Source organism: Pristiophorus japonicus, chromosome 9 (assembly GCF_044704955.1).
Source record: "Pristiophorus japonicus isolate sPriJap1 chromosome 9, sPriJap1.hap1, whole genome shotgun sequence".
In the NCBI taxonomy this organism is placed as follows: domain Eukaryota; kingdom Metazoa; phylum Chordata; class Chondrichthyes; family Pristiophoridae; genus Pristiophorus; species Pristiophorus japonicus.
This window is the reverse complement of record NC_091985.1, coordinates 38809835-38832537: the sequence shown is the minus strand read 5'-3', so window position 1 is coordinate 38832537 and position 22703 is coordinate 38809835. Positions and strand designations below refer to the sequence as shown.

At 45.7% G+C, this 22703-nt stretch overlaps 1 protein-coding gene across 1 annotated transcript in view; it reads right to left on the bottom strand.

The window, feature by feature from the left end:
- The window catches only part of ryr2a (ryanodine receptor 2a (cardiac)), a 924147-nt gene that overhangs the window by 166459 nt on the left and 734985 nt on the right, over positions 1–22703 (bottom strand). The window contains exons 82-83 of the mRNA XM_070890953.1: positions 20536–20612; positions 3856–3929 (exon numbers count right to left, since the gene is read on the bottom strand). Coding sequence (XP_070747054.1) covers positions 3856–3929; positions 20536–20612 — 151 coding nt within the window. The remainder of the gene's footprint in view (positions 1–3855; positions 3930–20535; positions 20613–22703) is intronic.

Below are 22703 nucleotides of genomic sequence, written 5' to 3'. Positions count from 1 at the left end.
AAACAGTTAAATGTCCATATGCTAATGTCACAAACAGTACTTAGGAACAGGAGTAGTCCATTCAGCCCCTCACGCCTGTACCACCATTCAATGAGATCGTGGCTGATCTGTGACTTAACTCCATCCCCTCGTCTTGATACCTTTGGCTAGAAAAAATCTATCGGCCTCAGATTTAAAATTATTAATTCAGCTAGAATCTACTGCTTTTTGTGGGAGGGAGTTCCACACTTGTACCACCCTTTGTGTGAAGAAGTGTTTCCTAACTTCTCACCTGAATGTCCTGGCTCTGATTTTAATGTTATGTGCCTTTGTCCTTGACTTCCCCACCAGCGGAAAAAGATTCTCTCTATCTACCTCAGCAATTCCTTTCAAAATTGTAAAGACCTCAATCACATCACACCTGACCCTTTCTATATTCCAGGGAGTACAAGCCTAGTTAATGTGATCTCTGGTCCTAATTTAACCTTTGGAGCCCTGGTAACATTTTGGTGAATATGTGCTGCACTCCTTCTAAGGCCAATATATCCTTTCCAAGGTGCGGGTGCCCAGAACTGTACACAATACTCCAGGTGTGGTTAACCAGGGTTTTGTATAGCTGTAGAAAAACTTCCTCCCCTTGCTATTCTAGCCCTCTAGTTATAAAGGCTAAATTTACATTAGTCTTTTTGATTTTTGTTTTGTACCCAACTACTACATTTTAATGATCTGTGTACATGGATTTTAAAATATCATTTGACCTCCACCGTTACTAGCTTTTCACCATTTAAAAAATAGTTGGAAACTATCCCTTTTTGGTCCAAAATGGATGATCTCGCACTTACCTGTGGTGAAATCCAGCTGCCACAGTTTTGCCCACTCACTTAATCTATCAATGTCTCTTTGTAATTTTATGCTCCAGTCTACACTACTTACTATGCCACCAATCTTTGTGTCATTGGCAACCTTGGATATACGGATCTCTATTGTGTTATCCAAGTCATTAATAAATATAGTGAATAGTTGAGGCTCCAGCACAGATCCTTGTGGAACACCACTGGTCACTTCCTTCCAATAATCATTCTCCCTACTCTCTGTCTTGTACTACCTAACCCATTTCCTAACAATGTCAATAATTTGCCGTCAATTTAATTTTAGCCATCAGTCTTTTTGGTGGAAGCTTGTTGAAAACCTTCTGGAGGTCTATTAATAATAATTTTTTTTATAGACTTGCATTTATATAGCGCCGTTCACAACCTCGGGATGTCCTAAAGCACTTTACAGCCAATGAAGTACTTTTGAAGTGTAGTCACTGTTGTAATGTAGGAAACACGGCAGCCAAGCAAGCTCCCACAAACAGCAATGTGATAATGACGAGATAATCTGTTTTTTAGTGATGTTGATTGAGGGATAAATATTGGTCCGGACATCAGGGATAACTCCCCTGCTCTTCTTCGTAATAGTGCCATTGGATTTTTTACCTCCTAGACGGGGTCTTGGTTTAATGTCTCTTCTGAAAGACGGCACCTCCGACAGTGCAGCACTCTCTCAGTACTGCACTGCAGTGTCAGCCTAGATTTTTGTGCTCAACTTTGGAATTGGGACTCGGACCCACAACCTTCTGAGTCAGAGGTGAGAGTGCTACATTATTTACTACTGTAGTTACTTCCTCAAAAAATTCAATTAGTTTGTTAGACATGATCTACCCTTTGCAAGTGCATGTTGGCTCTCTCTCATCAACTCAAATGTCTCTAAGTGCTCAATCACTCCTTAATTATAGATTCAAATAACTTCCCCACAAAAGATGTTAACAGGTCTATAATTTCTATGGGCCCGAAGCTGATGAAGGCCAAGGCCCGCCCAAGTGCTGCCAATGGCTGCCGAGAGACCGGGTGGTACTTTGCCAGGAAGATTCCACTAAAAGTGGTGGCAGTACCGCCCGGCGGTGAAATAATGGCTTACGCTGTCAGTCTGGGCGGCAGCTCTCAATCTTAGTGGCAGTGGGCGGTAAGACCACCAATATCGGAGCCTTAGTAACTGGGTTACATTTTTTCTAGTAATTTGTAGGCTTATATTTTTTAATTACACTTTGTAACAGGAAAATAAATGTGTTGGTAATTATGTGAAGAGTGTTTTTTAAAACAATCTGTCACATTAATTCAGGTTTCATTTCCATTCAAAGGTTGGCATTTGGGATGCAGAAATAGTCACTGTTAAAGACACATGTCCCTCAAAGTAGACCATAACTGAAGATCTTACGATATACAAAATTAAATTTATTGATTTTAGTATGATTGTTGATATTTTTCTCTAAAATCATGGTTTATCTAAATCAAGCCTTTGAAATGTAGATACTTCAAAGAATCCCAGTTTTGATAAAGACTTCAGTTTTACTCTGACTTTGGAAATGGACGAAAATGATGAACCTTTCTTGGTGAAATAGAACCTTATATTTAAAAGGGTAGGGTTGCCTTTTGGACAGTGAGGGTGGCAGACTTAGTTAGTGGGGCTGAACAATCAGTGGTAGAGCCACTGCTGTGCTTGCATTGCAACATACACTGGAGGAGCATGGGGAAGGGGGAGACCTCATGGTAGGGTTTGGAGGCCTGGTGCGGGAATTGGAAGCCTGGGGCCGGTTCGGCAGCCTGGAGGGGGAAATCAGAGGCCTGGGGGAGGGGGGTGGGGGTATAAGAAGCTTTGGGTGGGGGGGAGGGTTATGGGAAGCCTCAGAGGGGGGATCGAAAGCCTCGGGGGAGGGGGGTGGTTATGGGAGGCCTCGAAGGGTGCCGGGGGAGCAATGGGAGGCCCTGATTTCGGGGAGGTGGGGTCAGCAGGGATACTGGTTTCAAGACATCAGTGTAAGGGCAATTACCTCCTGGATCCAGCAGTCCTCACCTTCCATTAGCTGGCAGGTTTCACGAGGCGTGCAAAACTCGACCAGTTAAAGTTACATTCAAAATGGAGGTTAAAGCAACGGCTTCCAGCCTCATTATAATATTTAAATAGATGAACCACCTCCTGGCAGCGGATTGGTTGCCCATCCACCCACCCCCCCCACCCCCATCCCGCCTCCGTTCAAACTGGAAGTGGGCGGGTTGCAGGCGAGTTCAGGTCGGATTCAGATTTTCAAATTTTAACTTCCAACTCACCCATTTTTTTTTAGGTTAAAATTTCCCCCTACAACTGCTGCTTTGCAAATCTATCAACCTAGTTTTCATTTTAGTTTCAAAAATGGATATGTCTGTGCCACCTAGACAACTTAAATAAACCTCCAATAAATCAGTGTATTACTTCTGATTTGTAATGACAAGATCTACTGAAATACTGAAATAATAAAAATGCTTTTCAGGAGTCTTTACTGGATCCTTCTGAAAGGATTTTGTTTTATTAGATTCTAGAATTATTTATTTCTGAGTATTTTAGTAGAATAAGAAACTTAACATCATTTGTAATTATATTTTGTTTGAAACAACGCTACTATTTGTCAGTTTGTGAAATACAATTGCTAAAAGAAACCTTAACATGTTATCCCATGTTTAGTTTAATACAGAATTATAAATTAGTATTCCCCCAAAATTGTGCATTTAACTATTATCAAATACCACTGACTGGCTTTAAAATTGTGCCATAAGATACTAGCACCTGTATGTGAATGCTTAACACATTCGTATGAAATGCTTTCATCTCTAATGGAGGTAAGAACCCATTTAAAGCAAACAGGTTTACACCTCTGTTAAGGGAGACCTTTCATACAAATTAATCGCACTAAGCATGCTAGTATTCCATAACATAATTACAAAGCAGTATGCCTTTCTCCTTATTTTTATTATAAAGCTTATAAAAGATGACTAGAATGCCATAAGGTGCTTCAACATATACCTGATCCCTCTTCTGTCACCATGCCGAGTCCCTCTGCTTTGTTTTGCCGTTCAAATGCATTTAGATCAAGTACACTGTAATTAACAGAAATAAATAAATATTATTCTGCTGTTTAGGCTTTCTGAAAAGAAAAATTCTTTGAAGTATAAGATTGTAAAGGTAATGATAAAACTCGATGGACCCACAGAAGGTGAATTCTCAATGACACGTTCAAATGGTATGTTGTGCTTTATCGTTTCATGTAACATCACGAATGACACAGACACAAATGCATATTTTGAATTGTGTCGTGTTCACATTAAAAGGAGACTCCAGACTCCAAATGGTGCATGTTGAATATTTAACTCCTAACGTAAGCTCTTTTTAAAAATAATTTAATGCCGATGGTAAAATCAAGCCTGAAATTGAAGATTTTCCATTTTTGTTGTCGAAGCTATTACCTACTTAAGTGCAACAGAAATGGGTGAGGAGAAAAACAATAGCAGCTTTTCATTACCAGGAGACTACTCACTGTTGCCTGAAATATTGTACATGGAAAATATGGAAAACTAGAGCTATCGACATTCACAAAAAATGGTTAACAGAAGAAAAGTTAACAAGCATTCCATATATTGCTGACAAAAGTTGTTTCTCATATATTGTATGTAGTCAGGTCAATACCACGGCCAGAGGAGCAGGGAAGAGGCTGGGTATTTTGCGATGGGTGATTCACCACCTGATCCATCAATGGCTCTCCACCATCTGCAAGGTTCAAGTAAAGAGTGTGATGGAATGCTCACCACTCACCTGGGTGGGTGCAGCCACACAACACTCAAGAAGTTCAGTACGTCCCAAGACAAAGACGTCTTGGTCAGCATGTGTGCCACTAAACTCAATATTCACCACCTCCACCATTGATGCACTGTGGCTGCAGTATGGACTATCTGCAGAATGCACTACAGGCTTATTTTAACAGCATCTCCCAGCCATGCGACATCTACCATCGAGGTGGGACAAGAGCAGCAACGTCACGAAAACACCATCACCTGCAAGTTCCCTAAAAGCCGCACTGCCCTCAAAGTCACACAATTGAATATATACCACCATTCCTGCATTGTCACTGGGTTAAAAGCCTGAAATTTGCTGCTCACCCCAGTCAGGGAAGCATCATCACCACAAAGACTGTTACGTATCAAGGAGAAGGCCCACCACCAACTTCTCAACTAGGATCAGCAATAAATAATAAACTGGTCTCGTCAGCATCACCCATAACCCAAAAATTACAACAGTGACTACACTCCAAATCTATTTAATTGGCTGTAAAGTGCTTTGAGATGTCCGGTAGTCGTGAAAGGTGCGAAATAAATGCAAGATTCCTTTTCTTTCAAAACAATTTTTTTTTAAATCCCAAATCTCAGGCTTTCTTCATCAGCTATATGGTTGATATCCAGTTTCAGAATGGTGGAAGGATCTAGGCAGAACTACACGCAATGTACCTGCCACTTTGAATTTCTGGACATTCAGGATTCATATCACGTAACTGACTTGCTCGTCATTTGCTGCTTGGTCCAGCTGCAGTGTTATGGTGCAGTGCATATTCTCAAGCTAATCCATGCCAACATACAAACTGTAAACTAAGGACGCCAAGCACTGTGAGCCAGACTGTCCCCGAACAGTGGGAGGTGAGCAAAGTGCAATTTCTAATTACTAAACTGTTGCTAAACACTCTATGGTTCCCTCCCTCGGGGAGGACGTGTCAGTATGCCAGAGTTTCAAGAGCTGGCTAAGCACATGGTAGAGCACACTAGAGAGATTAAAATCGCCACCTGGAAGGTGAAGAGAAATGACACAAACACTCGTTTCCACTTGGCGGTATGCCAAGAAAGAGTATGTGGAACAAGGGCTCCACAGCATTCAAGAAACCCTACAATATGTATTTATGAAATACTGCATATCTACACAATGTAGTCCAGGTGAAGGCAAATTGGTAAAATTGCCCCTAACATTTACATCACCCATGAATTCACAAACTGTGCTACCATTATTACCATGGTTCTTAGTCTTTTAACAATAATAAAGTGTAGCAGCTGCAAAATCTGACAACTGGCTGTGGCTGTGAAATCAGACTACAAAAATGTAACTGACTGCTCTATTTCCAAAAATCTAGAAATAACTATAGCATCAGATTACTGAAAACACCAAACTCCTAATAAATCAATGGCCTAGAATTTGCTGGTGCGCCCTACTAGTTAGGTTTGTTCCTGCACCCTTTAGTTCAAAATATTTTTGCCCACAAAGTCACTGGCAGTGCGAGCTGATAACAACAACAGGGCATCTTGCATCTTGGAGAGCAAGAGGACAAACAGGACATTCTTAACCAATGAGCATAAAGGACTGAGAAATAAACAAAGGAAGGACTGAGAAGGCGGGTGAATTAAAAGGTGTGAATTCAATATCAAATCAGGTACAAAAAGAGAAATAGAGAGAGAGAAAGATTGGATTAAGAGAGAGAAAAAAAGAGACAGAAAGGAAAAGAAAACATTCTTAGGGCTAGAACCTCCACTTTTGTGCTTATCACTCAAAAAATGGGAGTTATTTCCAGCTTTGGCGTTAAAAAAGGGTTTTCAGATCACTGGCTTCTTGCCCATTCTCAAAACACCCAGTTTCCATTTTTGAAAATGGGCATTACCACGAGTGATATCGCAAGGGCGGCAGTGTTAAATTATTTTGACCTTCTGCCGTAAAGTGTGGCCGTCCTTAGCAACGGCATGGCAACGCTCGATTCCCGTGATTCAGGAGGTCAAGGGTCATCATGACGCACAGAAGAGGAGACAGAGAGAGAAAGAGAGGGAGCTCAGAGGCACTGAAAGCATGCGTGGCTGTGGTGTGTGCTTGCCTGGCTGTTGTGGGAGGCACGACGGAGATTCACCAGTAGCAAAAAGCCTACTAAGCATCAAGAACATAGTTGGCACCGAGTTTTTATCCAACAAATAAGATATAACATGGAAGGGATGTAGGAGGCCCTGGAGCTGGTAGCCAGGAACACTGGTGGCAGAGGGCTCCCAGTGGTCCCGGAGTGCCGCACTGCACCCCTGCACCCCAAGGTGCTGCACCCCCATTGCTAACCACACGAGAGCCAGCAGCAACATCTTGCTTCTGGTTCAGAGCATGTTCCCACCTCGGGACCATCTTCTCCCATATCCATCCAAGCAGCGCTTCGGTAGTCACACCCCCCGCCAAATGAAGCATCGCCTGAGGACCTCCTCAGCCAGATGGTTTGGAGTCAGGAGAGAAAGAGGAAGGAGTAGAGGTGGGGAGGAGAAGCGGGGGGGGGTGGGGGGGGGGTTGAGGATTGAGGGTTGAGGGTTGGTTTGTACAGAAATACTGATGATTTCAGACTAATGTTCGGTTTAAATATTTTTTATTTAACGAAACTTTGTAGCGCATTGGCTGCACCATTACACGCTGGTGATTCCTTAACATCAAAGGGTCTAATGACACTTAACTTCAATCAACTTAAACTTTAACTGTCACCAAGGTGATTCCCACTATTGATGTATGACCTGCACACCCAGCAACTTTGTAAATAACACCAATGTTCTTTCAGTCAAAGCGATCATTGATGAGCTCCTGACGTAAGGCTATCATGCCACCATGGGCCCTTTCATGCAGTCTAGAGGGGGGGTGGGGGCATGGCTTCAGCATCAGCCTGATTGTCTGGGCCGATGTCAGCGTCTGCCTCCTCATCCTCCTCTTCCTCTCTCTGGTGAGGTGGACTATCAGACTCATCAGGCAATTCTTGTCCCCTCCTGATAGCCAAGTTGTGTAGCATGGAGCACACCACCACGAATTGAGCTACCTGCTCAGGGTGGTATTGGAGCTCACCTCCTGAGTGGTCCAGGCATCTAAAGTGCTGCTTCAGCACTCCAATGGTTTTCTCCACTATATTGCGAGTTGCTCTGTGGCTCTCGCCATATCGCCTATCAGCTTCGGTGTGGGTGTTACACAGGGCGGTCATCAGCCAAGTGGCGAGGCCATATCCTTTGTCACCAAGTATCCAGCATTGACCTTGTGGCTCATTGTGAAACAAGTCAGAAACTGTGCTCTCACGCAGGATGTGAGCATCATGGATGCTGCCCGGAAATTGAGCATTCACTGCCAGTATAATTTGCTGGTGGTCGACAACCAGTTGGACATTCAGGGAGTGGAATCCCTTGCCGTTCCTGAAAACCTCTGCATCCTGAAAAGGTGCCTGCATCACGATGTGCACACAGTCTATTGCTCCCTGCACCTTGGAGAAGTTTGCAATTCTGGAGAATCCTAGAGCCCTCTCACTCTGTGCCTCCCTGGTCATAGGGAAGTTGATCAAGTCCCTCCTGCGTGCGTACAGGGCTTCAGTTACCTGTCTAATGCAGTGATGTGTGGCATGCTGAGAAAGTCCACAAATGTTTCCAGCTGTGGCCTGAAAAGAACCTGAGGCGTAGAACGACAGTGCCGCGGTGACTTTGACCTCGACGGACAGTGCAGTACTGATGGTGCTGGCAGGCTGCAGATCTCCCCTTATCAGTTGGCATACCTCAGTGATAACCTCCTTGTGGAAGCGCAGTCTCCGAAGGCAGATGGTGTCGGTCAAGACGAGGTAAGAATGCTTCTCCTTGTACTTCTGGGGGGTGTAATGTCTGGTCGTCCTCATCTGTCACGTCTTACATTGGGCACATAATGCAGTGGAGCGTTCCTTCAACAATGTCGAGTCTGCTGCATGTAATTGGTCACCAAGAGAGGGTGAGAAAGGACAGGCCCCATTGCAGTAGCTCTCTGTTTTCCATCAATTGATCACAAACAAAGTGTTTGCAAGTGCAGTTGGTGAGGAGTTAAACTAATATAGCAGGGGGATGGGAACCAATACAGGGAGACAGAGGGAAACAAAAAGGAGACAAAAACAAAAGACAGAAAAGAGATGAGTGAAAGTGGAGGGCAAAGAAACCAAAGGCAAGAAACAAAAAGGGCCACTGAATATAAAAGGGCTGCAGGAGGGCTAAAAACTAAAAATCATGGTTTAAAAAGTAGGATGAAAACACTCTACCTAAATGCACGCAGCATTAGAAATAAAGTAAATGAGTTGACGGCACAAATCATTACAAATGGGTATGATTTGGTGGCCATTACAAAGACATGGTTGCAAGGTGGCCAGGACTGGGAATTAAACGTACAGGGGTATCTGACGATTCGGAAAGATAGGCAGGAAGGGAAGGGAGGTGTGGTAGCTCTGTTAATAAGGGATGATATCAGGGCAGTTGTGAGGGATGATATTGGCTCCAATGAACAAAATGTTGAATCTTTGTGGGTGGAGATTAGAGATAGTAAGGGGAAAAAGTCACTGGTCGGCGTAGTTTATAGGCCCCCAAATAATAACTTCATGGTGGGGCGGGCAATAATCAAGGGAATAATGGAGGCATGTGAAAAAGGAACGGCAGTAGTTATGGGGATTTTAACCTACATATCGATTGGTCAAATCAAATCGCAGGGGGTAGCCTGGAGGAGGAATTCATAGAATGCATACGGGATTGTTTCTTAGAACAGTATGTAACAGAGCCTACAAGGGAGCAAGCCATTTTGGATCTGGTCCTGTGTAATGAGACAGGAATAATAACGATCTCCTCGTAAAAGATCCTCTCGGAATGAGTGATCACAATATGGTTGAATTTGTAATACAGATTGAAGATGAGGAAGTTGTGTCAGAAACGAGCGTACTATGCTTAAACAAAGGGGACTACAGTGGGATGAGGGCAGAGTTGGCTAAAGTAGACTGGAAACAAGGACTAAATGGTGGCACAATTGAGGAACAGTGGAGGACTTTTAAGGAGCTCTTTCAAAATGCGCAACAAAAATATATTCCAGTGAAAAAGGGCGGCAAGAGAAGAGATAACCAGCCTTGGATAACCAAGGAAATAAAGGAAAGTATCAAATCAAATACCAATGCGTATAAGGTGGCCAAGGTTAGTGGGAAACTAGAGGATTGGGAAGATTTTAAGCAACAGCAAAGAATGACTAAAAAAGCAATAAAGAAAGGGAAGATAGATTACGAAGGTAAACTTGCGCAAAACATAAAAACAGATAGTAAAAGCTTTTACAGATATATAAAACGGAAAAGAGTGACTAAAGTAAATGTTGGTCCCTTAGAAGATGAAAAGGGGGATTTAATAATGGGAAATGTGGAAATGGCTGAGACCTTAAACAATTATTTTGCTTCCGTCTTCACAGTGGAAGACACAAAAACCATGCCAAAAATTGCCGGTCATAGGAATATGGGAAGGGAGGTCCTTGAGATGATCACTATCACTAGGGAGGTAGTGCTGGACAGACTAATGGGATTGAAGGTAGACAAGTCCCCTGGTCTGATGAAATGCATCCCAGGGTATTAAAAGAGATGGCAGAAGTTATAGCAGATGCATTTGTTATAATCTACCAAAATTCTCTGGACTCTGGGGAGGTACCAGCGGATTGGAGAGCAGCTAATGTAACGCCTCTGTTTAAAAAAGGGGGCAGGCAAAAGGCAGGTAACTATAGGCCGGTTAGTTTAACATCTGTAGTGGGGAAAATGCTTGAAACTATCATTAAGGAAGAAATAGCGGGACATCTGGATAGGAATAGTGCAATCAAGCAGACGCAGCATGGATTCATGAAAGGGAAATCATGTTTAACTAACTTACTGGAATTCTTTGAGGATATAACGAGTATGGTAGATAGAGGTGTACCGATGGATGTGGTGTATTTAGATTTCCAAAAGGCATTCGATAAGGTGCCACACAAAAGGTTACTGCAGAAGATAAAGGTACGCGGAGTCAGAGGAAATGTATTAGCATGGATAGAGAATTGGCTGGCGAACAGAAAGCAGAGAGTCGGGATAAATGGGTCCTTTTCCGGTTGGAAATCAGTGGTTAGTGGTGTGCCACAGGGATCAGTGCTGGGACCACAACTGTTTACAATATACATAGATGACCTAGAGGAGGGGACAGAGTGTAGTGCAACAAAATTTGCAGATGACACTAAGATTAGTGGGAAAGCGGGTTGTGTAGAGGACTCAGAGAGGCTACAAGGAGATTTGGATAGGTTAAGCGAATGGGCTAAGGTTTGGCAGATGGAATACAATGTCGGAAAGTGTGAGGTCATCCACCTTGGGAAAAAAAACAGTAAAAGGGAATATTATTTGAATGGGGAGAAATTACAACATGTTGTGGTGCAGAGGGACCTGGGGGTCCTTGTGCATGAATCCCAAAAAGTTAGTTTGCAGGTAATCAGGAAGGCAAATGGAATGTTGGCCTTCATTGCAAAAGGGATGGAGTACAAAAGCAGGGAGGTGTTGCTGCAACTGTATAAGGTATTGGTAAGGCCGCAACTGGAGTACTGCGTGCAGTTTTGGTCACCTTACTTAAGGAAGGATATACTAGCTTTGGAAGGGGTACAGAGACGATTCACTAGGCTGATTCGAGAAATGAGGGGGTTACCTTATGATGATAGATTGAGTACACTGAGTCTTTACTCCTTGGAGTTCAAAAGGATGAGGGGTGATCTTATAGAAACATTTAAAATCATGAAAGGGATAGACAAGATAGAGGCAGAGAGGTTGTTTCCATTGGTGGGGGAGACTAGAACTAGGGGGCATAGCCTCAAAATACGGAGGAGCCAATTTAAAACCGAGTTGAGAAAGAATTTCTTCTCCAAGAGGGTTGTGAATCTGTGGAATTCTCTGCCCAAGGAAGCAGTTGAGGCTGGCTCATTGAATGTTTTCAAGTCAAAGATAGATAGATTTTTAAGCAATAAGGGAATTAAGGGTTATGGGGAGAGGGCGGGTAAGTAGAGCTGAGTCCACGACCAGATCAGCCATGATCTTATTGAATGGCGGAGCAGGCTCGAGGGGCTAGATGGCCTACTCCTGTTCCTAATTCCTATGTTCCTATGTTCCTAAACAAGGAATGTCCCGACGAAGACACCTATTCAATTCCAATCGGTCACAGTATGGTCAAGATGTTTTTTACAGATGTTCACATCAACTGCAACGACCTGCAGAGTACATCTGAACTCCACTGAGGTTGAAGCACAGCAGCTTTTTAAAGGACGCGACATGTGATCTAGAACATGGCGTCCATAACCCTGTGATTAGTTCTGGTGAGTTCCACTTTTTCTGGGCATTTTTTGGGCGAGCGATATGTGTGCGAGGTGGTTAAATTGACGGTGGGCAATCTCATTGCCGCTAGTTTCAGTAAATATGCTCTTTACAACAAAAAAAAGTGGGCGGGCGTTAATATTGAATCTCGGCATTAAATCCGTGCGGAAAGTAACGCTGGGTGATATTATGGGCATTGAATTCGCCCATTCTGATGATTCCACCCAAAAAACGTGGGCGGGCAGTAATATTTTTTCCCAGCGTTAAGCACATGGGGAAAATAATGCTCGCTGATAAGTTTCCAAAAAATGCCTGCCAGTTTCCATTTTGTGCCAAAATGGGCGATATCTGGACATTATACGTCATTTCAGCAGTAAAATGGGCGTTAAGTGGGCGTTAAGCATGCAAAAAAAGTCGAGATTCTAGCCCTTAAAATTAAAAAATTTGACATGAGTCTCCACACTTTAAATTATTCACTTTTGGGGCAAGAGAGTGATTGATTTTATTTTCAATTCGTTCTTGGCCAGCATTTATTGCCCATTCCTATTTGCCCTTGAGAAGGTGGTGGTGAACAGCCTTCTTGAACCGCTGCAGTCCTTGTGGTGAAGGTACTCCCACAGTGCTGTTAGTGAGGGAATGCCAGTATTTTGACCCAGCAACGATGAAGGAATGGCGATATACTTCCAAGTTAGAACAGTGTGTAACTTGGAGAGAACTTGCAAGTGATGGTGTTCCCACACGCCTGCTACCCTTGTCCTTCTAGGTTATAGAGGTCGCAGGTTTGGGAGGTGCTGCCAAAGAAGCTTTGGCGAGTTGCTGCAGTGCATCTTGCAGATGGTTCACACTACAGCTACGGTGAGCCGGCGGTGGAGGGAGTGAATGTTCAAGGTGGTGGATGGGGTGCCAATCAAGCGGGCCGCTTTGTACAGGATGGTTTCGAGCTTCTTGTGTTATTGGAGCTGCACTCATCCAGGCAAGTGGAGAGTATTCCATCACACTCCAGACTTGTGCCTTGTAGATGTTGGAAAGACTTTGGGGAGTCAGGAGATGAGATATTTACAGCACAATATCCAGCCTCTGACCTGCTCTTGTTGCCACAGTATTTACGTGGCTGGTCCAGTTAAGTTTCTGGTCAATGGTGATGGTGGGGGATTCGGCGATGGTAATGCCGTTTAATGAAGGGGCGGTGGTTAGACTCTTGCTTGTTGGAGATAGTCATTGCCTGGCATTTGTGTGGCATGAATGTTACTTGCCCAAGCCTGAATGTCATCCAGGCATGGGCTGCTTCATTATCTGAGAAGTAGCAAATGGAACTGAACACTGTGCAGTCATCAACGAACATCCCCACTTCTGACCTTATGATGGAGGGAAGGTCATTGATAAAGCAGCTGAAGATGGTTGGGCCTAGAACACTGCCCTAGGAACTCCTGCAGTGATGTCCTGGGACTGTGATGATTGACTTCCAACAACCACAACCATCTTCCTTTGTGCTAGGTATGACTACAGCCAGTGGAGAGTTTTCCACCTGATTCCCATTGACATCAATTTTACTAGGGCTCCTTGATGACACACTCGGTCAAATGCTGCCTTGATGTCGAGGGCAGTCACTCTCATCTCACCTCTGAAATTCAGTCATTTTGTCCATGTTTGGAACAAGGCTGCAATGAGGTCTGGAGCCGATTGGTTCTAGCGGAACCCAAACTGAGCAGGTTATTGCTGAGTAAGTGCTGCTTGATAGCACTGTCGATGACACCTTCCATTACTTTGCTGATGATTGAGAGTAGACTGATGGGGTGGTAATTGGATTTGTCCTGGTTTTTGTAGACAGGACATACGTGGGCAGTTTTCCACATTGTCGGATAGATGCCAGTGTTGTAGCTGTACTGGAACAGTTTGGCTAGATGTGCGGCTAGTTCTGGAACACAAGTCTTCAGCATAACAGCCGGGATGTTGTCGGGGCTGTATCCAGTGCGCTCAGCTGTTTCTTGATATCACGTGGAGTAAATCGAATTGGCTGAAGACTGGCGTCTGTGATAGTGGGGACCTCAGGAGGAAGCCGATATGGATCATTCAATCGGCACTTCTGGCTGAATATGGTTGCAAACGCTTCAGCCTTGCCTTTTGCACTCGTATGCTGGGCTCTGCCATCATTGAGGATGAGAATATTCATGGACCCTCCTCCTCCCATTAGTTGTTTAATTGTCCACCACCATTCTTGACTGGATGTGGGAGGACTGCAGAGCTTTGATCTGATCTGTGGATTATGGGATCGCACACCTTTGTCTGTAGCAAGCTGTTTCTGCTGTTTAGAATGCATGTTGTCTTGTATTGCAGCTTCTCCAGGTTGGCACCTCATTTTTAGGTACGCCTGCTGCTGGTCCTGGCATGATTGACAGTCACTAACAATCATCACATTGTTAAAAGGATACTTAAGCTGTTAATTACTAGATTAAACTTTCTGTGGTGAGTTTAATAGCCAATGAATGTGAAAATGAACTTACCAGGAAGTTAATCGAAGATATCGTTTTCACAAAGCTAACGGCAGAGTGGTGCAAATCGGCCAGCAATTTGCAGCGATTCGCAACTCACGGGTATCTCTTCCTCGCCACAAGCTGCCGGCCGATTTGCACATTAACGTATCTTGTTCACATGCCATTATTTTTTCAGCAAATTCTGGGCCCATAAATTAGTGCTTGTAACAAACAGCTGATATTGACTGACCACCTGGGATGAAATTGTAAGTAAATACTTCAGAATGTGAAGTATGAGACTCTCAAATATGTCTCCAAAATTACACAAAAGCAAAAGCAAGAGTGCATTCTCAAACCGCTCAACCGAGGCTACCTCCTGATGCCACGCATGTAAAATTACTCAGTCGGTGAGTTCATCAACAACCTGCTAAATTAAATTTAACTAAAACTGGACTCAAAGTACATGGAAAAGAAACATGCATTTATATAGCGCCTTTCATGACCACCGGACATTCCAAAGCGCTTTACACCCAATGAAGTACTTTTTGAAGTGTAGTCACCATTGTAATATAGTAATGCGGGGGAATGTTAACGGCAAAAAACAGGTGGGTTGGGGTCATGTGCCAGGTTAATCTGTTAAAAATCTGAATCTCGACCCCCAACCCACCTACTTCCGCTGTTCATGAAGGCAGTGTTATATATGTGGACTTGTATTTACTCTGTACCGCCACCAGAGGGCTCATTCCTCGGAGTCCCAAGGGATCCCATAATCCCTTGGGAGTACAGGTATTTAAGGAGGCTTCACCGGTTGTAGAGGCACTCTGGAGACCTGCAATAAAAGACTAAGGTCACACTTTACTTTGAGCTCACAGTGTTCAGTCTGACTCTTTCTCCATACACAACAACTGGCGACGAGATACAGATAGCGAACCCAAAGATGCAGAGAACAGTGGGCATCCTGGAGAAATTTTCGGAGGGAGATGATTGGGAAACTTTTGTGGAGCGACTCGACCAATACTTCGTGGCCAACGAGCTAGATGGGGAAGAGAGCACTGCCAAACGTAGAGCGATCCTCCTCACCGAATGTGAGGCACCAACGTATGGCCTCATGAAGAATCTGCTCACTCCAATGAAACACACGGAGAAATCGTACAACGATTTGTACACACTGGTCCGAGAGCATTTGAACCCGAAGGAAACTGTTCTGATGGCGAGGTACCGGTTCTACACCTAAAAAAGGTCTGAAGGCCAGGAAGTGGCGAGTTATGTCGCCGAGCTGAGACTCCTTGTAGCACATTGCGAATTTGAAGGACATTTGGAACACATGCTCGGAGACTTTTTCGTACTTGGCATTGGCCACGAAACCATACTTCGCAAGCTTTTGACTGTAGAGACCCCAACCTTGAGTAAGGCCATAGCGATAGCCCAGGCGTTCTTTGCCACCAGTGACAATATTAAGCAAATCTCTCAGCACACAAGTGTCGCTACAAGTACTGTGAACAAAGTGATGTTGTTTTCGAATCGTAACATACAGGGCAGGTCACATATACCTGCAGCTACACGTCCGCATATGTCTCAGAGTCCACCATTAAGGGTGATGAATGCAAGGCCATTAACACCTTGTTGGCGCTGCGGGGGTGATCATCGTTTCCATTCATGCTGATTTAAAGGATACGTTTGCAAGGGCTGTGGAACAATGGGACACCTTCAATGAGTGTGCAGGCAAGCTGCTAAGCCTGTTAAAGCTGCAAACCACCACATTGCAGAGGAGGACAGATCCACGGAGGATCACTACGAACCAGAGCCTCAGACAGAGGAGGCAGAGGTACATGGGGTGCACACATTCACCACGAATTGTCCCCCGATAATGCTGAATGCTGAATTAAATGGACTCCCGGTGTCAATGCAGCTGGACACGGGCGCGAGCCAGTCCATCATGGGCAAAAAGACTTTCAGAAGGTTATGGTGCAACAAGGCCTCAAGGCCAGTCTTAACTCCAGTTCACACGAGACTAAGAACTTACACTAAAGAACTGATTCCTGCAATCGGCAGTGCTACCGTAAAGGTCTCCAACGATGGAGCGATGCACAAGCTACCACTCTGGGTGGTACTGGGCGATGGTCCCACGCTGCTCGGCAGGAGCTGGCTGGGAAAGATACGCTGGAACTGGGACAACGTCCGAGCGCTATCGCCCGCTGACGACACTTTGTGTGCCCAGGGCTTAAACAAATATCCTTCGCCGTTCAAAGCAGGCATTGGGAAAATCTAAATAGCAAAAGTGCAGATCCATCTAATTCCGGGGGCGCAACCCATCCATCACAAGGCGAGAGCAGTACCGTACATGATGAGAGAAAGAGTAGAGATCGAGCGAGACCGGCTGCAACGAGAGGGCATCATTTCACCGATCGAGTTCAGCAAGTGAGCCAGTCCTATTGTCCCAATCCTCAAGGGAGATGGCACCGTCAGAATCTGTGGCGATTACAAAGTAACTATCAATCATTTCTCCCTGCAAGAACAATACCTACTACCAAAAGCCAACGACCTCTTTGCAACGCTGGCGGGAGGAAAGACGTTCACGAAGCTAGATCTAACTTCAGCCTACATGACGCAGGAACTGGAGGAATCGTCGAAGGCCCTCACCTGCATCAACCTTCACAAAGGTCTTTTTGTTTATAACAGAAGCCCGTTTAGAATCCAATCAGCGGCGGCGATATTCCAGAGAAACATAGAAAGTTTACTGAAGTCGGTGCCGCACACCGTGGTCTTCTAGGATGACATTTTGGTCACAGGTCGGAACACAGTCAAACAGCTGCAGAACCTGGAGGAGGTTCTTAGTCGACTCAACCACGTGGGGCTCAGGTTAAAACGCTCAAAGTTTGTATTCCTGGCGCCTGAAGTGGAGTTCCTGCGAAGGAGGGTTGCGGCGGACGGCATCAGGCCCACCAACGTGAAGGCGGAGGCAATCGAGAATGCACCGAGGCCACAGAACGTGATGGAGCTGCGGTCGTTTCTGAGACTCTTGAACTACTTTGGTAACTTCTTACCGGGTCTCAGCATCCTGCTAGAACCACTACATGTCTTCCTATGAAAAGGGGGTGAATGGGTTTGGAACAAAAGCCAAGAAAATGCCTTTGTAAAAGCGAGAAAATGATTATGCTCAAACAAATTGCTTGTGTTGTATGATCCATGTAAGCGTTTGGTATTAGCATGTGATGCGTCGTCATATGGTGTCGGGTGTGTATTGCAACAAGCTAATGATTTCGGGAAACTGCAACCGGTTGCTTATGCATCCAGGAGTCTGTCTAAGGCTGAGAGAGCTTACAGCATGATTGAAAAAGAAATGTTAGCGTGTGTCTATGGGGTAAAGAAAATGCATCAATACCTGTTTGGGCTAAAATTCGAATTGGTAACTGACCATAAGCCACTTATATCCCTGTTTTCCGAGAGTAAAGGGATAAATACCAACGCATCGGCCCGCATCCAGAGATGGGCGCTCAAGTTGTCCACATACAACTATGCCATCCGCCACATGTCAGGCACAGAAAACTGCGCCGATGCTCTCAGTAGGCTGCCATTGCCCACCAACGGGGGTGGAAATGGCGCAGCCCGCAGATCCAGCCATGGTTCTGGAAGCATTTGAGAGTGAGCAATCACCTGTCACTGCCCGGCAGATCAAAACCTGGACAAGCCAGGACCCCTTATTATCTCCAGTCAAAAGTTGTGTGCTTCACGGGAGCTGGTCCAGTGTCCCAATGGAAATGCAGGAAGAGATAAAGCCGTTCCAGCGGTGCAAAGATGAAATATCTATACAGGCAGACTGTCTTCTGTGGGGCAATCGAGTAGTGGTCCCCAAGAAGGGCAGAGACACCTTCATCAATGACCTCCACAGTACCGACCCAGGCATCGTAATGGTGAAAGCGATAGCCAGATCCCATGTGTGGTGGCCCAGTATCGATGCGGACTTAAAGAGTCCTGCGTTCACAGATGTAATATGTGCTCGCACTTAGCAATGTACCCAGGAAGGCGCCGCTCAGTTTATGGTCTTGGCCCTCCAAACCGTGGTCTAGGATACACGTTGACTATGCAGGCCCGTTCTTGGGTAAAATGTTCCTTGTGGTTGTAGACGCGTACTCCAAGTGGATTGAATGTGAGATCATGTCGGCTAGCACATCTGCTGCCAGCACTGAAAGCCTGCTGGCCATGTTTGTCACATACGGCTTACCCGATGTCCTGGTGAGCCACAACAGGCCATGTTTTACCAGTGCTGAGTTCAAAGAATTCATGACCTGTAACGGGATCAAACATGTCACATCTGCCCTGTTTAAACCAGTATGAATGGTCAGGCAGAGAGAGCAGTGCAAACCATCAAGCAAGGCTTGAAGAGGGTAACTGAAGGCTCACTGCAGAGTCGCCTATCCCGAGTCCTGCTTCGCTACCGCGCGAGACCACACTCACTCACTGGGATCCCACCTGCTGAACTGCTCATGAAAAGAGCACTTAAGACAAGGCTCTCGTTAGTTCACCCTGGTCTACATGAACAGGTAGAGAGCAGGCGGCTTCAACAAAGTGCATACCATGATAGCGCAAGTGTGTCACGCGAGATTGAAGTCAATGATCCTGTATTGGACAAGGTCCCAAGTGGCTTCCCGGCACTGTCTTGGCCAAAGAGGAGAGCAGGGTGTTTCGGGTCAAACTTTCAAATGGACTCATTCATCGGAAACATTTGGACCAAATCAAACTCAGAATCACAGACTACCCTGAGCAACCCACCTTGGACCCTATCTTTTTTGATCCCCCAACACACACACCAGTGACAACCGACACCACGGTTGACCACGAAGCAGAACCCATCATCCACAGCAGCCCTGCAGGGCCCAACACACCAGGCAGCCCAGCAAGGCCAACTGCATAGCAGCCCAGCGAGGGCCAAACAAATGATTCAACAACACCAGCTTTCACATCAAGACGATCAACCAGGGCAAGAAGGGCCCCAGATCGACTCACATTGTAAATAGTTACACTACAGACTTTGGCAGGGAATGTTGTTAGATATGTGGACTTATATTTTCTCTGTACAGCCACCAGAGGGCTCATTCCCCGGAGTCCCAAGGGATTCCATAATCCCTTGGGAGCACAGGTATTTAAGAAGGCTTCACAGGTTGGAGAGGCACTCTGAAGACCTGCAATAAAAGATTAAGGTCACACTTTACTTTGAGCACACAGTGTTCAGTCTGACTCTTTCTCCATACACAACAGGCAGGACAAGGGGGTGTGTGGCCAACCCACTCCCAGGAGGCGGATTGGCACTTTAACTATTATAATGAGGCTGTGTGTCTCATTTTTAATTTAACTCTGGACGGCAGGGTTTCCTGGGCCTTGGGGAACGAGGAAGTCGAGGACTGTTGGATCCAGGAGATGAGTGCCTTTCTACTTATCTGCTGGATCTGCTGTCCCAACCCACGGCAATCAGGCACACCCCATGGACCTTTCCAATCTCTCCCTGACCTCCACCCCAAGGCCTCCAACTTCCCCTCACGAAGCCTCCCATCTCCCACCAGAAGACCTACGACACTCCACTGTTTCCCACTGGCCCCAACTCCGGCCTCCGATTCTCGGGCTCCAGCACCCCGACATCCCTCCCCCCCCTCGGCCTTCCGACTCTTGGCCACCTCCGATCCCCAGCCTTTCTGCCCCTCCCTGATCTCCAGTCTCCTCCGATCCCTGGCCTTCCAACCTCGTCCTCCCCAATCTACAGTCCCTCCCTCCCTCCTCTCTGCTACCCATCCAACAGGCAGCCAGCCTCTCAATAATGCTGGCTGCAGGCGGGAAACAAAATGTTAATCAGGCCCTGCCATTAAATTCGGCCAGGCCTGAGGGGAACCCATTCTCCTGGGTTTCCTGACCGCATTCAAGCCTTCCCTGCTCGACTCCTGCCTCCAAGGTAAAATCCTGCCCCGTATCTCCGAATACAATAATCAGAAACTTAAAACATTACATTAATGCGTGCTGAAATCCTCCTCACATGGAACAAAGTATTAATTGGAGGAGGACAGGCGGCATCCTTACCTGCAAGATTGCATGAGACCGGCAAGACTCTGAAAGAAACCCACATCCTTCTTCTCTTTGAGACAGTCAAGCATTTTCTGTAGAACATGAAAACCAGACTTCATGTAATGGATTAAGGGCTACATGTTGCAGTTTTAACCTATATACGCTATACTTTCATATATGGCAAATACCATTTTCTGATATAGTCCACCATGTTCCAAGAGGTAGAAATTACTGTGGGAGATGTTATGGGTCAATGGGTCAATGGGTCATTGTGCTCTGGGGTACTGAGTACAGTTCTTTTATTTTATTCATTCATGGGATGTGGGCATCGTTGGCAAGGCCAGCATTTATTGCCCATCCCCAATTGCCCTCGAGAAGGTGGTGGTAAGCCGCCTTCTTGAACCGTTGCAGCCCGTGTGGTAAATTCTGGGCACCGCAGCTTAGAAAGGCCTTGAAAGGAGTGCACAACTTATTCACCAAAATGTTACCCATGTATCTTTAAATACTGACTAACTTTATCTGGAAGAACTTAATAACAACTATTTGGTTTCTTCCAAATCCATTTTTTAAATAAAAAATGAATTTTGAATATAAAGGTACGGGGCTGGAAATTCATGAAAAAATGCTATCACCTGTTTTTTGGCGGTAGTTGAGGATCAAGTTTGTTTTTACCGTCGAAATACCGCTATGATGGAAGGCAGCTAGCTTGGTCAAATGGTGACCGGCGGTGTTTTTTTTAAGCCTAGCACGATGGGATTTTGGGTGCCGAAAAAAAACCGGACCTTCTGCGCATGCGCAATTTTTTTCCCGCGATTCTGGTCAGGGTCAGGGTGCGCCTGTGCAGTACACCCAGCTCTCAGCCATCCATTTTTGAAAGAAAGGAGAAGATACAGCACGACGATCTCAGCAGCCAGAGGGCCAGGAAGTTCAGTCTGGGTGCCCAAGAGGCACTTGTGGCTGCCATAGAAAGTAGGGGGGAGTTTAGTAGGAGGGGTCGAAGTAACCCCCATCCCCCCGCCCCCACCCCCAGACGTTGCAAGGAGGTTATGGACTGTTATTGCTGAGGAGGTATCCTCAGCAGATGATATACCCAAGGACTTCCAGCAATGCAGGAAGAGGTGGAATGACCTTTGCGGGGTCGCGAGTGTAAATAATATTTTTACTCATGCATGTCTTGATTAGTTACATTGTAAATCTGACACATGTTGCTGTAGGTAGGCTTAGTGTTGCACATTATTTGCCATGAATGATCTTTACACATTATTAAGATGGCTTTCTGAGATCTTAAATGATGTTTCTGCACTTCGATGACTTCCTCATGGACCACGTGCAGCTTCCAGGGCCATTAAACAGAGGACTGTATTGAATGCATACAGTATAGTATAAGTGCTTTGATGGCTATGTGTGTGTGCCACAAGAGCAGAAGGGCAATTCGGTTAACCATTGCTATTTTCATTTTTGCAGAAAAAGCTGGCTCACAATCGGAGCGAACAGCGACAGACAGGCGGTGGTCCACCCAACACGTCACCTCTGGGGGAATGCGTGACAGCCCTGATTGGTGCCCATGGAAGATTAACTACCCGTGAGGGAGCTGATCCCATGGTTGGAACTGAGGGTAAGTCCTGCAAAATCCCCGGGCTGGGTTGGGGTCATGTCATGTAGTGTCTGCGGACTCAGGTTCAGGTAATGTCATGTAGTGTCTCTCGACGACATATAATGCAATAGTGGTGGTCCTTCAAATAAGCCTGCGCTATGTGACCATACTCATGTCACCCTGCCCCCTCCCCTGCTGCTAACCACTTGTCTGTTGTTTTTTATTTTGCAGATGAGGAGTCGCATAGGCCTCATCGCCACATGCAAGCCTCCACCTCGGCCCATCACGTGTGGGTCCAAGAGGAAGAGGAAGATGAGGGGCATGCTGAGGACCCATTGGAGGAACAACATGCTCAAGCTGTTGCGGGAGGGGGTGGGAGGGTTGTTGTCAGTGGGGGTGTAGGAGGTGGTGGAGGAGGGGTTGGAGGTGGAGGGGGTGGAGGCAGCATATCTTTTAGCTGCGGCCACAATTTCCTCGGCTTTGTCCCATCCGAGGCATCGGGTCCAAATCATGTCCAGCAAGCAACCCCAGGGTTGGACCCCGTATGCCGTCTCTGCGGAGGTTGAGTCGGCAAAGCCGGTCTGCTGAA